The sequence below is a fragment of the Phascolarctos cinereus genome, unplaced genomic scaffold (assembly GCF_003287225.1).
Source record: "Phascolarctos cinereus isolate Bilbo 61053 unplaced genomic scaffold, phaCin_HiC Scaffold_1;HRSCAF=81, whole genome shotgun sequence".
Lineage (NCBI taxonomy): Eukaryota > Metazoa > Chordata > Mammalia > Diprotodontia > Phascolarctidae > Phascolarctos > Phascolarctos cinereus.
The window spans coordinates 160,288,730-160,307,086 of NW_027555514.1; the positions used below are offsets into that span (position 1 = coordinate 160,288,730).

Below are 18,357 nucleotides of genomic sequence, written 5' to 3' on the forward strand. Positions count from 1 at the left end.
CTCATAATGCTGAGAAGGGTTCAGTTTAACAATATTAGTCATCGCATAACGTGGCTGTTATTGTGTACAAAGTCCTCTTGGTTCTGCTCACTTCACTCAGCATCAGACCATATAAGTCTTCCCAGGTTTTTCTGAAGTCAGCCTGTTCATCATTTCTTATAGCACAATAGTATTCCATTACATTCATATACCACAACTTGCTTGCTTAGCCATTGCCCAATTGACGGGCATCCTCTCAATTTCCAATTCTTTGCCACCACAAAAAGAGCTGCTATGAATATTTTTGTACATGTGGGTCCTTTTCCCATTTGTTTGATCTCTTTGGGAATATATATATATATGTTCTATAGCCCTAGAAGTGCTATTGCTGGGTCAAAGGGTATGCACATTTTTGTAGCCCTTTGGGCATAGTTCCAAATTGTTCTCCAAAATGGTTGGATCATTTCACAACTCCACCAACAATGGATTAGTGTTCCAATTTTCCCACAACTTCTCCAACATTTATCATTTTCCTGTTCTGTCACGTTGGCCAATCTGATAGGCAACACCTCTCTTCTACAAGATTTTTCAAGATTTTCTAAGACAACTGCTTATCAATCACACTGCCAGCTTTTTCAATTAATAATAAATTATTTCTTATTACTATGCATCCCAAAATAAATTCAGCACTTCACAATAATATATTACTGAAGGTAAAAAACCAGAACCACTTAGCAGTATATCCTAATAATATGAAGTCTTTAGCTGAATCACATACATCACAAGATTCTAGTGAGCATTCAAAGCAATCTCAATAATAATAATAGCAACATAGTCACAATACAGTTTACAACACCTTGCAACAACACTGTGAGGTATTATTATTTTATAGATTGAAAAACTGTCAAATGACTTGCCCATGATGACATAGCTAATGTTGATACTAGGCTCAAACCCAGGTTTGCTGATTCCAAATTCAGTGGTTTTTCTACTTACTTGGCTGTGATGTCTCTTAAGAACTAGACTGAAAGAATGAGATGTAACTACTGATTCTCCCTCCATATTTCTACTTTAAGGAAATTAATCTACAATGTGATATTCACATATAAGTAATTCAGCACAACAATTCAGGGTACTTCTCTGAGATACAAAAATGGTTCAGCTCACACCATACTGGCTGAACATTTAAAAGAATTTTCTGACACTAAGGCTCAAACATTCATTCTTAACCTCAACATTAATTAGCCTAACATCATCTGCACAATCAATCAATCAACCAACATTTATTAAGCAAATATTATGTGCCAGGCACTGTGGTAGGTATTATGGAAGAGCTATGGATGCTCTAAGCATTAGCTTCAGGAAGTCTTTCAGCAGAGTATATCACTAAAATCAAACTCTTCTGAATAAAAGCCATACTAGCATTTAATTGACAAAATAACCATTTATGTAACTGCTATGAATATAAAAATCTCCTGGGGAGTCTGCAGATGCAGGTATTTCCACACAGCTGCAAGTGAAAAGGTCCCACTACAAAAATTAAATGCTTAAAAAACACTCTGCACGTGTGGAAAGCATACTGGAAAATTTTATTCCCTAAGATGAAAACTGATAGTTTGGGACAGACTAAAACTGTTCCCACAGTTTCTAGAATGAAACAAGATGATGTGTTAAGTTTTTTTTTTTGCTTTTGTTACTGTTTTTTACAGGTGAATATACTTTCATTTCCAAAATTAATCATGCAGGATGGCAGAACAGGAGTAGGAAGTCACCCGAATTCCCCCAAATTTCCCTCCAAATAACTTTATAATAATGCATCAAATTGAATTCTGGAGCAGCAGAATCAACAAAAGGTCAGGTGGAATGGGTCAGCAAGAAAGGTCTGTCTTGTCAGATAGTGGTTGGTCTGGAGTGCAGCCAGCAACAGTTTCACAAACTCTCAGCCCACAGATGGCAAGGCAATTGGACCAGCTGTCCAAAAGTGATAACCGGGGGACCTTTGCTGATGCTGAGTTCAGGCCCCTGTTGCATTACCCATACACAGTTCCAAATGGCAGTCCCAGGATAAATAGGAATACTAGCACTTGTGGCCACAGGGGAACAGAGGCCTTGATTACATTTTGAGGGCAGATAAGAATGCTTGTGGTTGCTTACAAAGGAGCAGTTCTGGGGAAGAAAAGAGTGCCGGCACTTGTGGCTATAGGGGAGCAAGGTCACTTCCTGGGTAAAGACCAGAGCACAAACCAAGAAAGCAGTGACCACACCTCTTCTTAGATCATACCACCTTGAAAGCAATGAAAATCTGTGGACTTCCAGAAAACAGCAACACAAAAAACCTGAAGCTTCGGACAATGCCCCTTTCACCCTGAGAGCAGAGTACAACTTTAAAATGAAGTTAAAAATCAAGAAAGAGGTTGGAAAAATAAGCAAACAACAATAACAACAACAACAAAAAATAATCTGACCATAAAGAATTACTATGATGACAGGGAAAATCAAGACAAAAACTCAGAAAACAATGATCTCAAATAAAACAAGATGTTCAAAAAACACAAGAAAATTCTCAAAGAAAAATGCGAACAGGATACGAGCCCAACAAGAACTCCTGAAAGAGTTCAAAAGGGATTTCAAAACTCAAATAAGAGAGACAGAGGAAGAACTGGAAAAAAGAAATGAGAGTGAAGCAAGAAAATTATGAAAAGAGAGTCAACAACTTAGTATAAAAGGAACAAAAAAAAATACTGAAGAAAATAGCACCTTAAAACAAAATTGGCCAAATGGAAAAGAGGCACAAAAATCTACTAAAGAGAAGAACTGCTTAAAAAGCAGAAATGGCCAAATGGAAAAAGGATACAAAAGATGACTGAAGAAAAAAAAATTCCTTAAAAATTAGAATTGAGTAAGTGGAAGCTAATGACTCCATGAGGCATCAAGAAACAAAATCAAAAGAAGGAAAAAATAGAAGAAAATGTAAAATATCTCATTGGAAAAACAAGTGACCTAGAAAATAAATCCAAGAGAGATCATTTAAGAATTATTGGACTATCTGAGAGACATGAGTAAAAAAAAAAAAACCAACACCTTAGACATCATATTTCAAGATGTTATCAAGGAAAACTGTTCTGATATTCTAGAACCAGAGGCTAAAATAGAAATTGAAAGAATCCACTGATAACCTCCTGAAAGAGATTCCAAAATAAAAATTCCAAGGAATATTATAGGCAAATTCTAGAAACCCCAGATCAAGAAGAAAAATTGCAAGCAGACAGAAAGAAACAATTCAAATATTATGGAGCCACATTCAGGATCAAACAAAATTTAGTAGCTTCCACACTAACGAAGCAGAAGACTTGGAATATGATATTCCAGAAGGCAAAAAAGTTAGGATTACAACCAAGAATACTATACTCAGCAAAACTGAAATCCTTCAGGGGAAAAAAACTGATATTTAATGAAATAGAGTACTTTCAAGTATTCCTTATTAAAAAAAAATCTAGAAGTGAACAGAAAAATCTGACACTCAAATACAAGACTCAAGAGAAGGATAAAAAGGTAAACATGAATGAGAAATCATGAGGGATTCAATAAGTTTCAGTGGTTTATATCCCTATTATGGGAAGACGATGATTGTAATTCCTAAGAACTTCACCATTATTAGCACAGTAAGAAAGAAGATACACAGACAGAGGGCACAGGTATGAGCTGATTATGATGGGATGATTCCCAAAAAATAAAATTAAAGGATAAGACAGAGAGATGCATTGGGAGAAGAGGGAAAGGAGAGGAAGAATGAGGAAAATTATCTCACATAGAAGGGATGCAAAAGGAAGAGCTTTTACAGTGGAGGGCAAGATAGGGGGTTGGGGGGTAGCAGACAATGCTTGTACCTTACTCTCTTTGGAATGGACTCAAAGTGAGAATACTTATACACAGCCATTGGGTATAGAAATCTATATTACCCTACTGGGAAGTAGGATAGGAAGGGAATAACAGAAAGGGCAGGGTTGGTAGAAAGGAGGGTGGATTGAGAGAGAGTGGTCAGAAGCAAAAAAGAGTCTTGAGGTGGACAAGGAGAGAGGGAGAAGGACAAACAGAAAAAAAATAGCATGGAGGATAATACACAGTAATCATAACAATGAATGTGAATGGGATGAACTCCCCATAAAAGAGAAGCAGATAGCAGAATGGATTAAAAACCAGAATCCAACAATATATTGTTTATAAGCACAACACTTGAAACAGAGAGACAAACAGAGTAAAAATAAGGGGCTAGAGCAGAATCTATTATGCTTCAGCTGAGGTTAAAAAAAAAAGGTGAGATAGCAGTCAGGATCTCAGACAATGCAAAAGCAAAAACAGACTGAATTAAAAGAGATAAGCAAGTAAGCCAAAAGGTACTATAGACAACGAAGTAATATCAATACTAAACATATATGCACTAACTGGCATAGCATCCACATTCTTAAAGGAAAAGATAAATGAGTTACAGGAGGAAACAGACAATAGAACTATTCTAGTAGGGGGGCCTCAACTTTCCCCTCTCAGAACAATAAAATAAAAAACAAGCTAAGGAGGTAAGCAAAATTTTAGAAAAGTTAGATATAACAGACCTCTGGAGAAAACTGAATGGGAATTGAAAGGATTATATCTTTTTTCTCAATTGTACATGGTCTTTTCACAAAAACTGACAATGTACTGGGGCATAAAAACCTCACAACCAAACGCAGAAAAGCAGAAATATTAAATGCACCCTTTTCAGAACATAATAAAATAAAAATTACATTCAATAAAGGGTTGTGGAAACAGATTAAAATTAACTGGAAGCTAAATAATCTAATTCTAAAGAATGAGTGGATCAAAGAACAAATCATAGAAACAAGCAATAATTTCATTAAAGACAATGACAACAATGAGACAAGGTTCCAAAAATTGTGGGATGAAGCCAAAGCAGAAAAACCAGAAAAAAGAATAAATTAAAAATCCCCAATTAAACAGCAAAATGGAAATCCTGAAAGAAAAAAAGGAAAAGTTAGTAAAATTGAAAGTTTAAAAGAAAAAAAATTGAATCAATAAATAAAACTAGGAGCTGGTTTTATGCAAAAACCAATAAAATAGATAATCCATTGGTTAATCTGACTAAAGAAAAAAAAAAAGAAAGAAAACCAAATTACCACTATCAAAAACAAAAGGTGTGAATTCACCACCAATGAAAGGAAACAAGCAATCATTAGGAGTTATTTTGCCCAATCACATGCCAGTAAATCAGATAATCTAAGTAAAATGGACAAATATTTACAAAAATATAAATTACCCACATTAACTGAAAAAAGGAATCAAATACTTAAATAACTCTACCATAGAAAAAGAAATTAAATAAGCTATCAATGAGCTCCCTAAGGAAAAAATCCCCAGAATGAGCTAAATTTACAAGTGAATTCTACCAAACATTTCAGGAACAATCAATCCCAATACTATATAAACTATTTGGGAAAATAGGCAAAGAAGGTATTCTACCAATTTCTTCTTATGACACAAATATGGAACTGATACCTAAACCAGGAAGGGCAAAAACAGAGATAGTATCAGATAATTTCCTTAATATTTACGCAAAAATTTTAAATAAAATACTAGCAAGGATATTACAACAATAAATCACAAAGACCATACACTATGACCAATGAGAATTTATACCAGGAATGCAGGGATATCAATAACAAAAACAACAAAAATCATATGACTATATCAAGAGATGCAGAAAAAGTTTCTGACAAAATATAACATTCATACCAATTAAAAACACTAGAAGGTAAAGGAATAAATGGAGCCGTTGTGGTAAGTAGCATCTATCTAAAACCAAAAGCAAATATTATCTGTAATTGAGATAAACAAGAAGCCTTCTCAATAAGATGAAGTGTGAAGCAGGGATATCCATTATCACCACTATCATTTAATATTGTACTAGAAATGCTAGCTACAGCAATAGAGAAGAAAAAGAAATTGAAGGAATTAGAAGAGGCCACGAGGAAACAAAACTATCACTCTTTGCAGACATATGATAGTATACTTAGAGAATCAACTAAAAAAACTAGCTGAAATAATTAACCATTTCAGCAAAGTTTCAGGACATAAAATGAACCCACATGTATCATCAGCATTTCTACACACTGTAGACAAAACCCAGAAGGAAGAGATAGGAAAATTCCATTTAAAATAACTGAAGACAACATAAAATAATTGGGAGTCTACCTGCCAAGACAAATGCAGGAAGTATATGAACACAATTACAGAACAGTTTTCATGCAATTTTTCACACAGATCTAAGCCACTGGAGAAATATTAATTGCTCATGGGTAGGCCTAGCCAATAAAATAAAAATAACAATTCTACCTAAATTTACTTATTGCCATACCAATCAAATAATAACAAAATTCATCTGGAAGAACAAAAAGTCAAGAATATCAAGGGAATCACTGATAAAGAAACGTTAAGGACAATGACCTAGTAGTACCAGATGAACAGTATTACAAAGAAGTAATCATTTAAAAAAAATCTGGTACTGGCTAAGAAATAAAGGGGTGGATGAGTAGAAAAGATTAGGTACACAATATTGGGAACAAAAACTCAGCCCTTGACAAAAATTGCTGGGAAAAATGTAAAGCAGTTTGGCAGAAACTCGATAAAGACCAGGATCTCACAATATATACAACATTCACCAAGATAAGGTCAAAATAGTTGCATGATTTAGACATAAAGGGCGATATTGTAAGCATATTAGGGGACTATGGAATATTTTACCTGTCAGGTCTATGGATAAGACTTTCTGACCAAACAACAGAGAGAAGAACATTATGGGATGTACAATGGATAATTTTGATTACATGAAAATGAAAAAGGTTTTGCACAAACAAAACCAATGCAGCCACAATTAGAGGGAAAGCAGGTGACTGGGGAACACAATTTTATATCAAGTTTCTCTGATAAAGGCCTCATTTCTCAAACATATAGACACTGAGTCAAATTTATAAAAATATGAGTCATTTCCCAATTGATAAATAGTCAAAGCATATCGACAGGCAGTTTTCGGAAGAAGAAATCAAAGCTACCTATCATCATAAGAAAAAATGCTCTAAATTACTATTGAGTGGAGAAATGTAAATTAAAACAACTCTTGGGTACCATCTTTTACCTAGGAGACTAGCTAATATAACAGAAAAGGAAAATGGCAAATGTTGGAATGGATGTGGAAAAATAGGGACACTAATGCACTGTTGGTAGAATTGTGAACTGATTTCATCATTCTGGAGAGCAATTTGGAACTATGCCCAAGTGCTATAAAATTGTACACACCTTTTGGCCCAACAATACCATTACTAGGTCTATATTCCAAAGACATAAAAGGAAAAGAATCTATCTGTAGAAAAACTATTTATAGCGGCTCTTTTGGTGGTGGCAAAGAATTAGAAATTGAAGAGAGACCCATCAATTGGGGAATGGCTGAACAAGTTACAGTATCTGATTGTGATGGAATTTGTGCTATAAGAAATGATGAGCAGGATGTTTTCTGGAAAACCTGGAAAGACTTACATGAACTAATGCAAAATGAAGTGAGGAGATCAGGACACTGTACACAGTAACAGCTGTGACTGACTTAGCTATTCTCAGAAATACAAGAAACAAAGACAATTCCAAAGGACTTATGATGAAAAAAACCTTCTCCAGAGAAAAAACTTGAGTCTCAATGCAGATTGAAACATAATTTTTAAAAAACTTTATTATTCTTGGGTTTCTTGGGTCTGCATTTTCTTTTTGCAACAAAGCTAATATAGAAATATTTTGCATGACTACACATGTATAACCTATATCAAATTGCTTGTCTTCTTGAGGAAGAGGAGGGGAGTGCAGGAAGGGGAAAATTTGGAATTCAACAGTAAAAAAAAAAATGTTAAAAAAATTTTTTTACATGTAATTGAGAAAAAAAAAATAAGTTAATCACTTCCCTGAATGAAGCAGCATAAGAACATTCAATCTGAGCAAAAGAATTCACCTATTAAGGTGAGGATATATTTTGGCCCAAATGACCACAGATTTGATTCACTAAGGTTTTCCAACGGATACAGAGTGGTCTGATTCCTCTCCCCTGCCACCACTTTTGTGGTTTAGAAACAGTTTTGTGCTTAGTGACAAGACTATAATTACTCATATAGTACTCCAAAGAGAACTGGCAACTCACCTTTTCTCTAAGTGTGACTAACAGAGATACTGGCATAATCCAAAGAGAATACACCAAAACCTGAACTATGGACAGGAAACACCTGTCACAAAATGCTGGAATGACTTCTTTATTTTGGAATGCAAAGACTTAAGGTCATAGAAATCTTAACTTGCTAAAAGAAAACTGGTTGACTTTTTTGTCTTTTGCTAAAGAATATTAAAGAATTATACTGAATATTTTCTATATGATTTGTTGTTATTCTGGTATAGTGCAAAAAATGAATTTGTAGACTAGTACAGTCTGATGCTGAGTGAAGTGAGCAGAACCAAGAGAACATTGTACACAATAACAGTCATGTTCTGTGATGACTAATATAAACTTAACCCTTCTCAGCATTACAAGGATCTAACACATCTCCAGAGGCCTCGTGATGGAAAAAGCTATACAGTCTGATGCTGAGTGAAGTGAGCAGAACCAAGAGAACATTGTACACAATAACAGTCATGTTCTGTGATGACTAATATAAACTTAACCCTTCTCAGCATTACAAGGATCTAACACATCTCCAGAGGCCTCGTGATGGAAAAAGCTATCCACATCCAAAGAAAGAACTATGGAAGTTGAATTGCTATCATTTCTTTTTCTCTTCTGTTGAGTTTTGTTTCCTCTTTCCAATGGTTCCTCCTATTGTTTTAATATATACTTACAACTGAGCCAAGATGGCGGAGTGAAAGCAGTGACTTGCTTGAGCTCTCCTGCAAACCCCTCCAAATATTCATAAAAAATGGCTCTAAACAAATTCTGAAGCAGCAGAACCCACAAAAAGACAGAGTAAAACAAATTTCCAGCCCAAGACAACCTGAAAGATTGATCAGGAAAGGTGTATCACGCTGGACTGGGAGCACAGCACAGTGCAGCGTGGGCGCGCAGGCTGCAACAAACCTGGAGCAGGCCTCAGAGGACTGAACTGCAGGCAGCTGTGGCGGTTTTCAGACTCCTCAATCCACGAATGCCAAACACAACTTAGAAGGTCAGTAGGAAAAGTCTGTTTCTGTGGTGCTCAGAGAGGAAGGTGGGATTTCAGCTCCATTCCCCAAGAGCGTGGCCCTGGGGGGGACAGCTGCTTCCAGAGCTTCTGGCCCACAGACTGAGGGGGAAGCCAGTGGCTGATCAGAGAGGGACTGCGGGGATCTCTTTGCCAGTGCTGAGGCAGGAATCTCTTGCTTTGCCCGTGTGTGGATCTGGGTCACAGTTCTGGGTGGCAGTGCTGGGGTGAGGAGGAGCGCTGGTATGGTGGAGCTTGTAGTGGCTGTGGAGAGTCACTACAGTTACAGGACAGAAAGGAATACTTGTGGTCACAGGCCAGGAAAGGAGTAAACACCTCGCCCCTTATCATACCACCTTGCAAGAAATGAAAATTTACAGGTCCCTATACAAGTATCTCTGAAAACAGCTACACAAACCCCTGAAGCTTGGGACAGGACACTCTCCACATTGGAAGCAGACTCTTACCTTAACAAAGAGTTTAAAACTCAAGTAATTGGCTGGGATCATGAGCAAGCAGCGCAAAAGAAGTCAGACTATATTATCTTACTTTGGTGAAAAAGAAGATCAAAATATACAACCAGAAGAAGACAACAAAGTCAAAGCTCCTACATCCAAAGCCTCCAAGAAAAATATGAATCAGTCCCAGGCCTTGGAAGAGCTCAAAAGGGATTTTGAGAAGCAAGTAAGGGAAGTAGAGGAAAAACTGGGAAGAGAAATGAGAGTGATGCAAGAAAATCATGAAAAACAAGTCAACAGCTTGCTAAAGGAGACCCAAAAAAATACTGAAGAAAATAACACCTTAAAAAATAGCCTAACCCAAATGGCAAAAGAGGTCCAAAAAGCCAATGAGGAGAAAAATGCCCTAAAAAGAAAAATTGGCCAAATGGAAAAGGAAGTCCAAAAGACTACTGAAGAAAATACTTCCTTAAAAATTAGAATAGAGCAATTGGAAGACAGTGACTTTATGAGAAATCAAGACACTGTAAAACAAATCCAAAAGAATGAAAAATTAGAAAACAATGTGAAATATCTCATTGGAAAAACAACTGACCTGGAAAATAGATCCAGGAGAGAGAATTTAAAAATTATTGGACTATCTGAAAGCCATGATCAAAAAAAGAGCCTAGACATCATCTTTCAAGAAATTATCAAGGAAAACTGCCCTGATATATTAGAACCAGAGGGCAAAATAGAAATTGAAAGAATCCACAGATCTCCTCCTGAAAGAGATCCCCAAAGGAAAACTCCTAGGAATATTGTAGCCAAATTCCAGAGTTCCCAGGTCAAGGAGAAAATATTACAAGCTGCCAGAAGGAAACAATTCAAGTACTGTGGAAACACAATCAGGATAACACAAGATTTAGCAGCTTCTACATTAAAGGACCGCAGGGCATGGAATATAATATTCCGGAGGGCAAAGGAGATAGGATTACAACCAAGAATCACCTACCCAGCAAAACTGAGTATAATCCTTCAGGGGAAAAAATGGTCATTCAGTGAAATAGAGGATTTTCAAGCATTCTTGATGAAAAGACCAGAGCTGAATAGAAAATTTGACTTTCAAATACAGGACTCAAGTGGAACATGAAGAGGTAAACAGGAAAGAGAAATCATAAGAGACTTATTAAGATTGAACTGTTTACATTCCTGCATGGAAAGATGATATTTATAACTCATGAGACCTTTGTCAGTATTAGGGTAGTTGGAGGAAAAAAATTATATGTATGGATAGATAGATAGATAGATAGATAGATAGATAGATAGATAGATAGATAGACAGACAGATAGATAGATAGAAGGCACAGGGTGAGTTGAAGATTAAGGGGTTGTATCTAGAGAATAAAATTAAGAGATGAGAGAGGATGATACTTGGAGAAGAAAGAGAGAATGGGGTAAATTATCTCACAAAAAAAACAGGAAAAGTCTCTTACAGGGGAAGCAGGAGAAGGTGAGAGGAATGAGTGAATCTTATTCTCATAGGATTTGGCTTAAGGAGGGAATAACGTACACATTCAATTGGGTATGGAAATCTGTCTTATCCTACAGGAAAATAGGGGGAGAAGGGGACAAGAGAGTAGGGGGATGATAGAGAGGAGGGCAGATTGGGAAAGGGGGTAATCAGAAGGAAATACTCCTGAGGAGGGACAGGGTCAAGAGAAAGAATAGAATAAATGGGAGGGCAGGATAGGGTTAAGGGAAATAGAGTTAGTTTTTCACATGTCTACTATGGAAGTGTTTTGCATAACTGCACATGTATAACCTATATTGAGTTGTTTGCCTTTTCAATAAGGTGGATGGGGAGGGAGGAAGAAAGAAAATTTGAAACCTAAAGGTTTAAAAACGTATGTTTAAAAAAAATGTTTTCACATACTACTGGGAAATACAAAATACAGGAGATGGGGTATAGAAGTCTATCCTGCCCTACAGGAAAATAGAAGGGGAAGAGGATAAGAGAAGTGGGGAGAGACAGAAGATAGGACAGACTAGGGGAAGGGATATTCAGAATGCATGCCATCTTGGGGTGGGGAGAGGGGTGAGATGGGATGAAAATTTGGAACTCAAAAATTTGTGGAAGTGAATGTTGAAAACTAAAAATAAATAAATTTATATAAAAAATACATATATACTTACAACTTCACTAATGTGAAAATATGTTTAATAGGAATGTAAATGTATAGCCTATATCAGATTGTGCGCTGTCTTGGGGAGGGTGGTGGGGAGGAAGGAGGAGAAAAATTTTAAACTTAAAAGCATATGGAAGTGATTGTTGATAAATCAAAATAAATTAATAAAATTTTTTTAAAAATGAATTTGTAGTGAACTTCCAATTATCTATTCTAATGTGAAATTATCAATAAATTCTTAATCTAAAATATTTATTTTAGCTATCAATTTTGGGGGCTTTTTAATATAAGTTTTTATCAGAGTTGCTAAGAAATACACTTACTTAATTGTCAGGATCACAGGATCAAACACTTAAGGCTACAAAAAATATTAGAGATCATCTAGCCCAATATCCTCATCTTACAGATGATAAAATGACTTGCCCAATGTCACACAAATATGTGGCAGAGCCCAGGATTTGAACTCAGTTCCTCTCCCTACAGTTTCAGTGTTCTTTCTACTATCCCAGAATGCCTCCCAGTACTCCAAGAGCTAAGTAGGAAAAAAAGATTGTTGTTGAAATTGACTTCACAATATTTTAACTATTCACATATTCACAGGATTTAAAGTCAATTTCAACATCTCTCCTTTTTCCTTCTTACCTATGAGAGTCTAATGCAAAGGTAACACTCAAATGCGGGTCAATGGCAAAGAGAAAATAAAAGGAAAAGCCTGAATGACTGAAAAACATTAACCTAATTTATAGTCAGTCTCTGAAACACAAAAGTTGATTGTAATGTGTGTAAAGTATTTTTTAATAGAATTCTGAAAAATAAAGGAAACTTTTGTTTGGCAAAATGAACAAAGTCCCTGGAACTACCATTGCAAAATTTTAGCTGAAGCTACAAAATTCTAACTGGAATCATTATAAAGCTAGTTCTGGGCTTATGAATAATTAATAGATATCTATATCTTATTTATTTGCTCTAAATAGTGGTAAAATAAATCCTTATAGTGAATTTAAATTTTTGAGAAAGGGAAGAGTTTTGCAGTATTTAATATATAGGCTTTCTTGAAATGGCTTTATATTCTAAATCCTCTCCTATGTTCTGCTGTGCATACGACATGTTTTTTTTCTTATTTTATATTTAAGTTTATGATATGTTTCTTTTTCTTTTCTTATTATGTAAGTTTTAGTATTTGTCTAAAATTTTAAAAAGATAAAAATAAGGAAAAAAGAACAAAAACACAATATATATATATATATATATATATATATATATATATATATATAAAATAAAAAAGACTAAAATAAAGAAGAAAAAAAAAAGAAGAGTTAAAACATCTTTTGCAGTTAAATTCAATAGAGGCCTGAATATGACCAAGAGCTGAAAGGTTTTCATTCTCATTTTTTAAGCAAATGCTAATCCTTCAAATATATGGTATTCATGGTTATTTTCTAATGTACAGCAGGACTAGTATATTAATTCTGTCTTAAGTATTAAGTATTTAAATTGGTCCTTAAGATATTATAACTAGTAAGCTGTGGGCCCTTTTTATGTGGAAATTAATTTATTTCAATATAAATAACTTTCAAGTGTATATATAACATGTTCTATAGATGTTTGAAGTATGTAATAAGTCATTTAAATGAACAGCTTGATAAAATTAATCAACTATTATTAGAGTACAGGTTTATGAGTAAACAAAACATTATATAAACACTAAAGTGATGCTTGAAAAGATTAGAAAAATCACAGTATCCTAAAGTTAGAAAGGCGCTCAGAGGTCATCTAACTTCAACTCATATTTAAGCAAGAATCTCATCTAAAATAAAGCCAACATGTAGTCCTCTCTTCTTTACTTAAAGACTACCAGTGAGGCAGGAATCCTTTCCAGCAAAGTGAAGGGTGGTCCATTTCACGTTTGGACAGCTCTAATTGTCAGAAAGGTTTCTTAAACATCAAACCAAAAATTACATCTGCAACTTCTACCCACTACTCCTAGTTTGACCCTCTGTGTCCCAGTTAAAAGCACAATATACAACAAGAAGCTTTAGCATTTAAATTACATTAAACTTAATGAGACATTTTACAAAATTCTATCTGAAATCATCAATTTATCTTGCCCTGAGTAGCACTAAGGCATTAGCAACATCCCTGGGAAGCCACACGGAAGGAAGAGATTGGAAAACGGGGGGAAAAGTTACATGAAATAAGAGATTTTTCAAAAACAGAAGGGAAGGACGGTTTTTCATACCACACAGCTTCTCGAAGACACTGGCAATCTTCCAAACAAGAAAACATCTCATTATTTATACTTTTTAAAGAATCATGAAAAAAGAATCACACAGCTTGAAAAACTATGACAGAGATGGGCTCAATACTAATGGAGCCTTAGAAACAGCTAAACTAAACAATGTATAAATATATGGTATATTGAAATATTTAATAATATTTAAATATCTAGTATTATAATACCAATATAACATGTTATTAAATGTAATAAATCATCAAATATTTAATATACATTTAAATGTGAAAGTTATTCTATTTACATTTCTATTATCAAAGTTGAGCAATTATACCTTTAAGTAAAATTTTTTGTGGTCACCAAAGTTACTACTCTTCTGCTCTAAATATAAGCCCTTATTTCCACAGGTATATTCAAATTTCTTAAGTCCTATGATTCACGCCCACAGAGTTAAGATATATTAATACTTTGAAATACAGAGGTGATCAAGGCATAAAATATGGCAAGCAAAGGAATATTCAGCATTTAAATTGAATTCTGAACAGAAGAATAGTTCATAAAGTCAATATCCCATTTTAGGCATCACCTAACCTACATTAGTCATAAGCAATAATGTACAGTAAAGCATCATTAATTCAAACCTAATTCAGAATTTGAAAAGCTATAATTTACTTTTTCACTGAGAAAGTTTTGTCGAGCAAGTTAAAAGCATAAATAATTTCATGTAGAAATATGCTTACGTTTAAGGGAACATATACATTTCAAACACCTGTGTAATCATGACAATAACTCTGGATTTGAAGTCAGAGAAGCTGAACTCAACTGGGTTCCATTACTGTATGACCCCAGGCAAGTTTCAGTTCATTGTTCTGGACCTCAGTTTCTCCATCTGTGAAGACTAACTGGTCTCTAAACATATTTTCTAAATCCTATATTGTAAAATAAACTTTATAGCTCTCCTGTTGCAATTAAGCAGATATAGTGTGGACATGCTTATCAATCTCCCAAGAATTCATGGACACTGACTGATTATAGAATGAGACAGGTCTTATTTGGATGTGGAGAATGTTGGAATTTGTTTTGCTTAACTACACATTTTTGTTAAAGGGGGCTGGTTTTTTTTCCAATGAAGGGAGTAGTACAAAAGAAACTAGATTTTTGCCTATGTTCTGCAGCTAAGAGTAGATACAGAGTGCTGGACCAGGAGTCAGGAAAACCTGAATTTCAATCTGGCTTCAGACACTTATTAGTTGTGTGACCCTGAGGCAAGTAACTAAATTTCTGAATGCCTGTGTTTCCTCATCCATAAAATGGGGATAATAATAGCAGCACCTACCTCCCAAGATTGTCGTGAGGAAAAAAAAATCATATTTATAAAGTGCTTTTGCAAACCTTAAAGTGCTATATAAACATATTATTAATTGATTATATTGAAAAAATTGAATTAAAAATAAGGATTATATAACTATATATTGCTTACTAATAATTCTTCTATTTAGATCTCTATTATGCACTATTTTACGCCTATTTTAAATTATAATAATTTTAAAATACAACATTTCTTTCAATTTTTAATTTAGATTCTTCAGTAATTCAGTCTGGTCTTCTCCCTATTTAGTTTGAATTAATGAAGTTTTACTCATTAACACGTATACATATGTGTACACGTATGTGTATGTGTGTATATGTGTGTGTGTGTGTGTACACATATATATATATATATACACATATATAGATGAATGAATAAATAAAAAAGAATTTACTAAGGGATTATTATTTGCAAAGTACTATGCCAAGCACTAAGGATACAAACAGAAAAGGCACAAAGTCCTTGCTTTCGAGGAGCTCACTTTTTTTTTTTTGGTGAGGCATTTGGGGTTAAGTGACCTGCCCAGAGTCACATAGCTAGTAAATGTCAAGTGTCTGAGGTAGGATTTGAACGCAGGTCCTCTTGACTCCAAGACCCGGAGCTCTATGCACTGTACCACCTAGCTGTCCCAAGCTCACATTCTAAACAAGGAGACAACACAATATATATTTCAGTACTCAATAACTGAAATAACTTCAGTGTTAATGTAACTAAAATATAGCATGTGAAATTCTAAACAGTTGAAGGAAAATGAGTTAGTAATTCCTGTTTACCATTAATTCAACTGCAATATATCAAGTACAACCATCACAATTTGCCACTTGCTATCTAAATATTTTCCTTATAAAATTTGATTTTTTAGAATATCTCAGTATTAAAACAAAGCTTTTGCAACTTCTTCCTCACAAATTGCTTACCTGAATATATTTTCTTTGTGTCTCATCATTTAGAACATGTGCAACATGCTTGGAAAAAATCTTTTCTCGACCAGTTCTGGCATGGATACCAACCATAGTGACTCCAATAGGCCATGGAGCATTTCCGATGGCCATCTGAAGATAAGCATCATTGGCCTATAAAGAATTGAGTTGTTAGTGAGAAAAAAAGGCAAAATATTTTGTGTAGTTATTGATTTTTCGATGATTTAATAACACTTTAGATACAATTATTTAAATGTTTTATGCCATTCTCTGTATATGTGTATAAATACATAAAATACTGTTATCACATATGCTTTAGTTTTGGTTTAGAATGATTACAGAACTTGCTCAAGGCCACAATCAATAGCAAAAATGGAAATTGGACAAGTGTTTATGTATACAAGATGAATACTTCTTTGCATTGTTTTTTGCTATGGAGTTTAATGTCCTTTTCATATCTGGAATGAAAGAGGCAATTTAATGCACTGCTAGATATTCTAATTTAAGTCTCTTCAAAAACTATTTCCTCTACAGGTGTTTATACAGGGATATAGCATCTAATTAGTTTTTCCTAATCCAACTTGAAGATGTAGCTGTTCCCTGAAATGGAATTCTCAACAAAACCTGTGGGTGTTCTATGCATAGGATGAAGTTCCTAACAAGTAGGTAAAGATAGAGGCCCACAAATAAAATTCCTAAATACTGAATTAGCTTCATTTTGGTCTCAAAAGCCCTATACTCCCCAAACCCTAAAACCAAATCTATCCCATCTAAATTGAAGAAAATGATTAATTACTATAATGTAGAATTTCCCCCCCTTTTTGGGGGTGGGGGTGGGGGTGGGAGGGTGCTTGGAGGTAAAACAGTTCTAGCCGTCTGTGGAGGAAAAAACACAAACCAGAAAGCAGAGAAGCAAATCTTAAATATCTGACCTTGCCAGTTTTCGAAAAGCTTATCTAACTAAACCTCAAAAGAGTCTTAATAATTACATGTGAGAGGCAGTGTAGCATGAAAGACAGAGAGCCAAGTTTAAGTCAAGAAGACCTGGGTCAAAATGACCTTAGGAAAGTCACTTGGCCACTCAGGTGCAAAGCAACTGCCAATTCATGTTGCCAGAGGGAGGTTCTTCATGGGCAATTCCCATATCGACAAAGTCATAGTTCCAATTCAAAATTTTTAAAGGCTCAAAATCTGCTAGATTTAAAATGCAGAGGAAAAAAACAAAAAAGTACAGAAGATTGGCAAATACAGCAATTACTACACTGCTAAATTTAATGTGGGTGCTACATATACACACTCACACTATGTGTCCATGTTAAATACATAAATTAAATATGCATATTGTATTTATAAACTATACATAACAAAAGTTGTTTTTATACAAGTTTGTTTCTTGCATTTGTTTCTTAGTGATTAAGTTCACAACAAAGTTTGTTTTTTTTTAATATGCCAAATGTATACAAACCAATTGCTACAAATAGGGTAAAACTCAGAGCTCATTTTATAGAAAATGATTTTGTCAGAATGAAAATAGTTAAACTTGCTCTAGGTAAACAGGTTTTATGAGGCTTAAAAAAGGACATGGATGTTTTCTTAAATAACTCAGCACTTTATCACAGGTACTCACATGTATAATTTCAACAATGGAGGTCAACTGATGGAAATTTCAGTACTTACATTTCAGCACACTACAAAACAAACTAGTTTAAATGTTCAAATTAGGTTCTCTTTGTTTTTATGAAGTAAATACAAAGTTAACCAAATAATCAGATACCAAATTCTCGGTATTTAATACTGGGAAAAGTCTGCAAGATGATAAGCCACACATTTTCCATTAGGTAATTAAAAATAATATGCCTTAGAAAAGGCATGCATCATTTAAGTTATTCAGTAATTTATCACAGGTCTTCATATACGTTCATGTGAAGTAACAGATCCATACTCCCTATCCCAGGGACCCTAGAATATCAAAG

At 34.6% G+C, this 18,357-nt stretch overlaps 1 protein-coding gene across 4 annotated transcripts in view; it reads right to left on the minus strand.

The window, feature by feature from the left end:
- The window catches only part of PRPF18 (pre-mRNA processing factor 18), a 64,480-nt gene that overhangs the window by 8,809 nt on the left and 37,314 nt on the right, over positions 1–18,357 (minus strand). For all 4 annotated transcript variants that reach the window (XM_078154730.1, XM_078154732.1, XM_020999707.2 and 1 more), the window contains one exon: positions 16,382–16,537. In XM_078154730.1, coding sequence (XP_078010856.1) covers positions 16,382–16,537 — 156 coding nt within the window. The remainder of the gene's footprint in view (positions 1–16,381; positions 16,538–18,357) is intronic.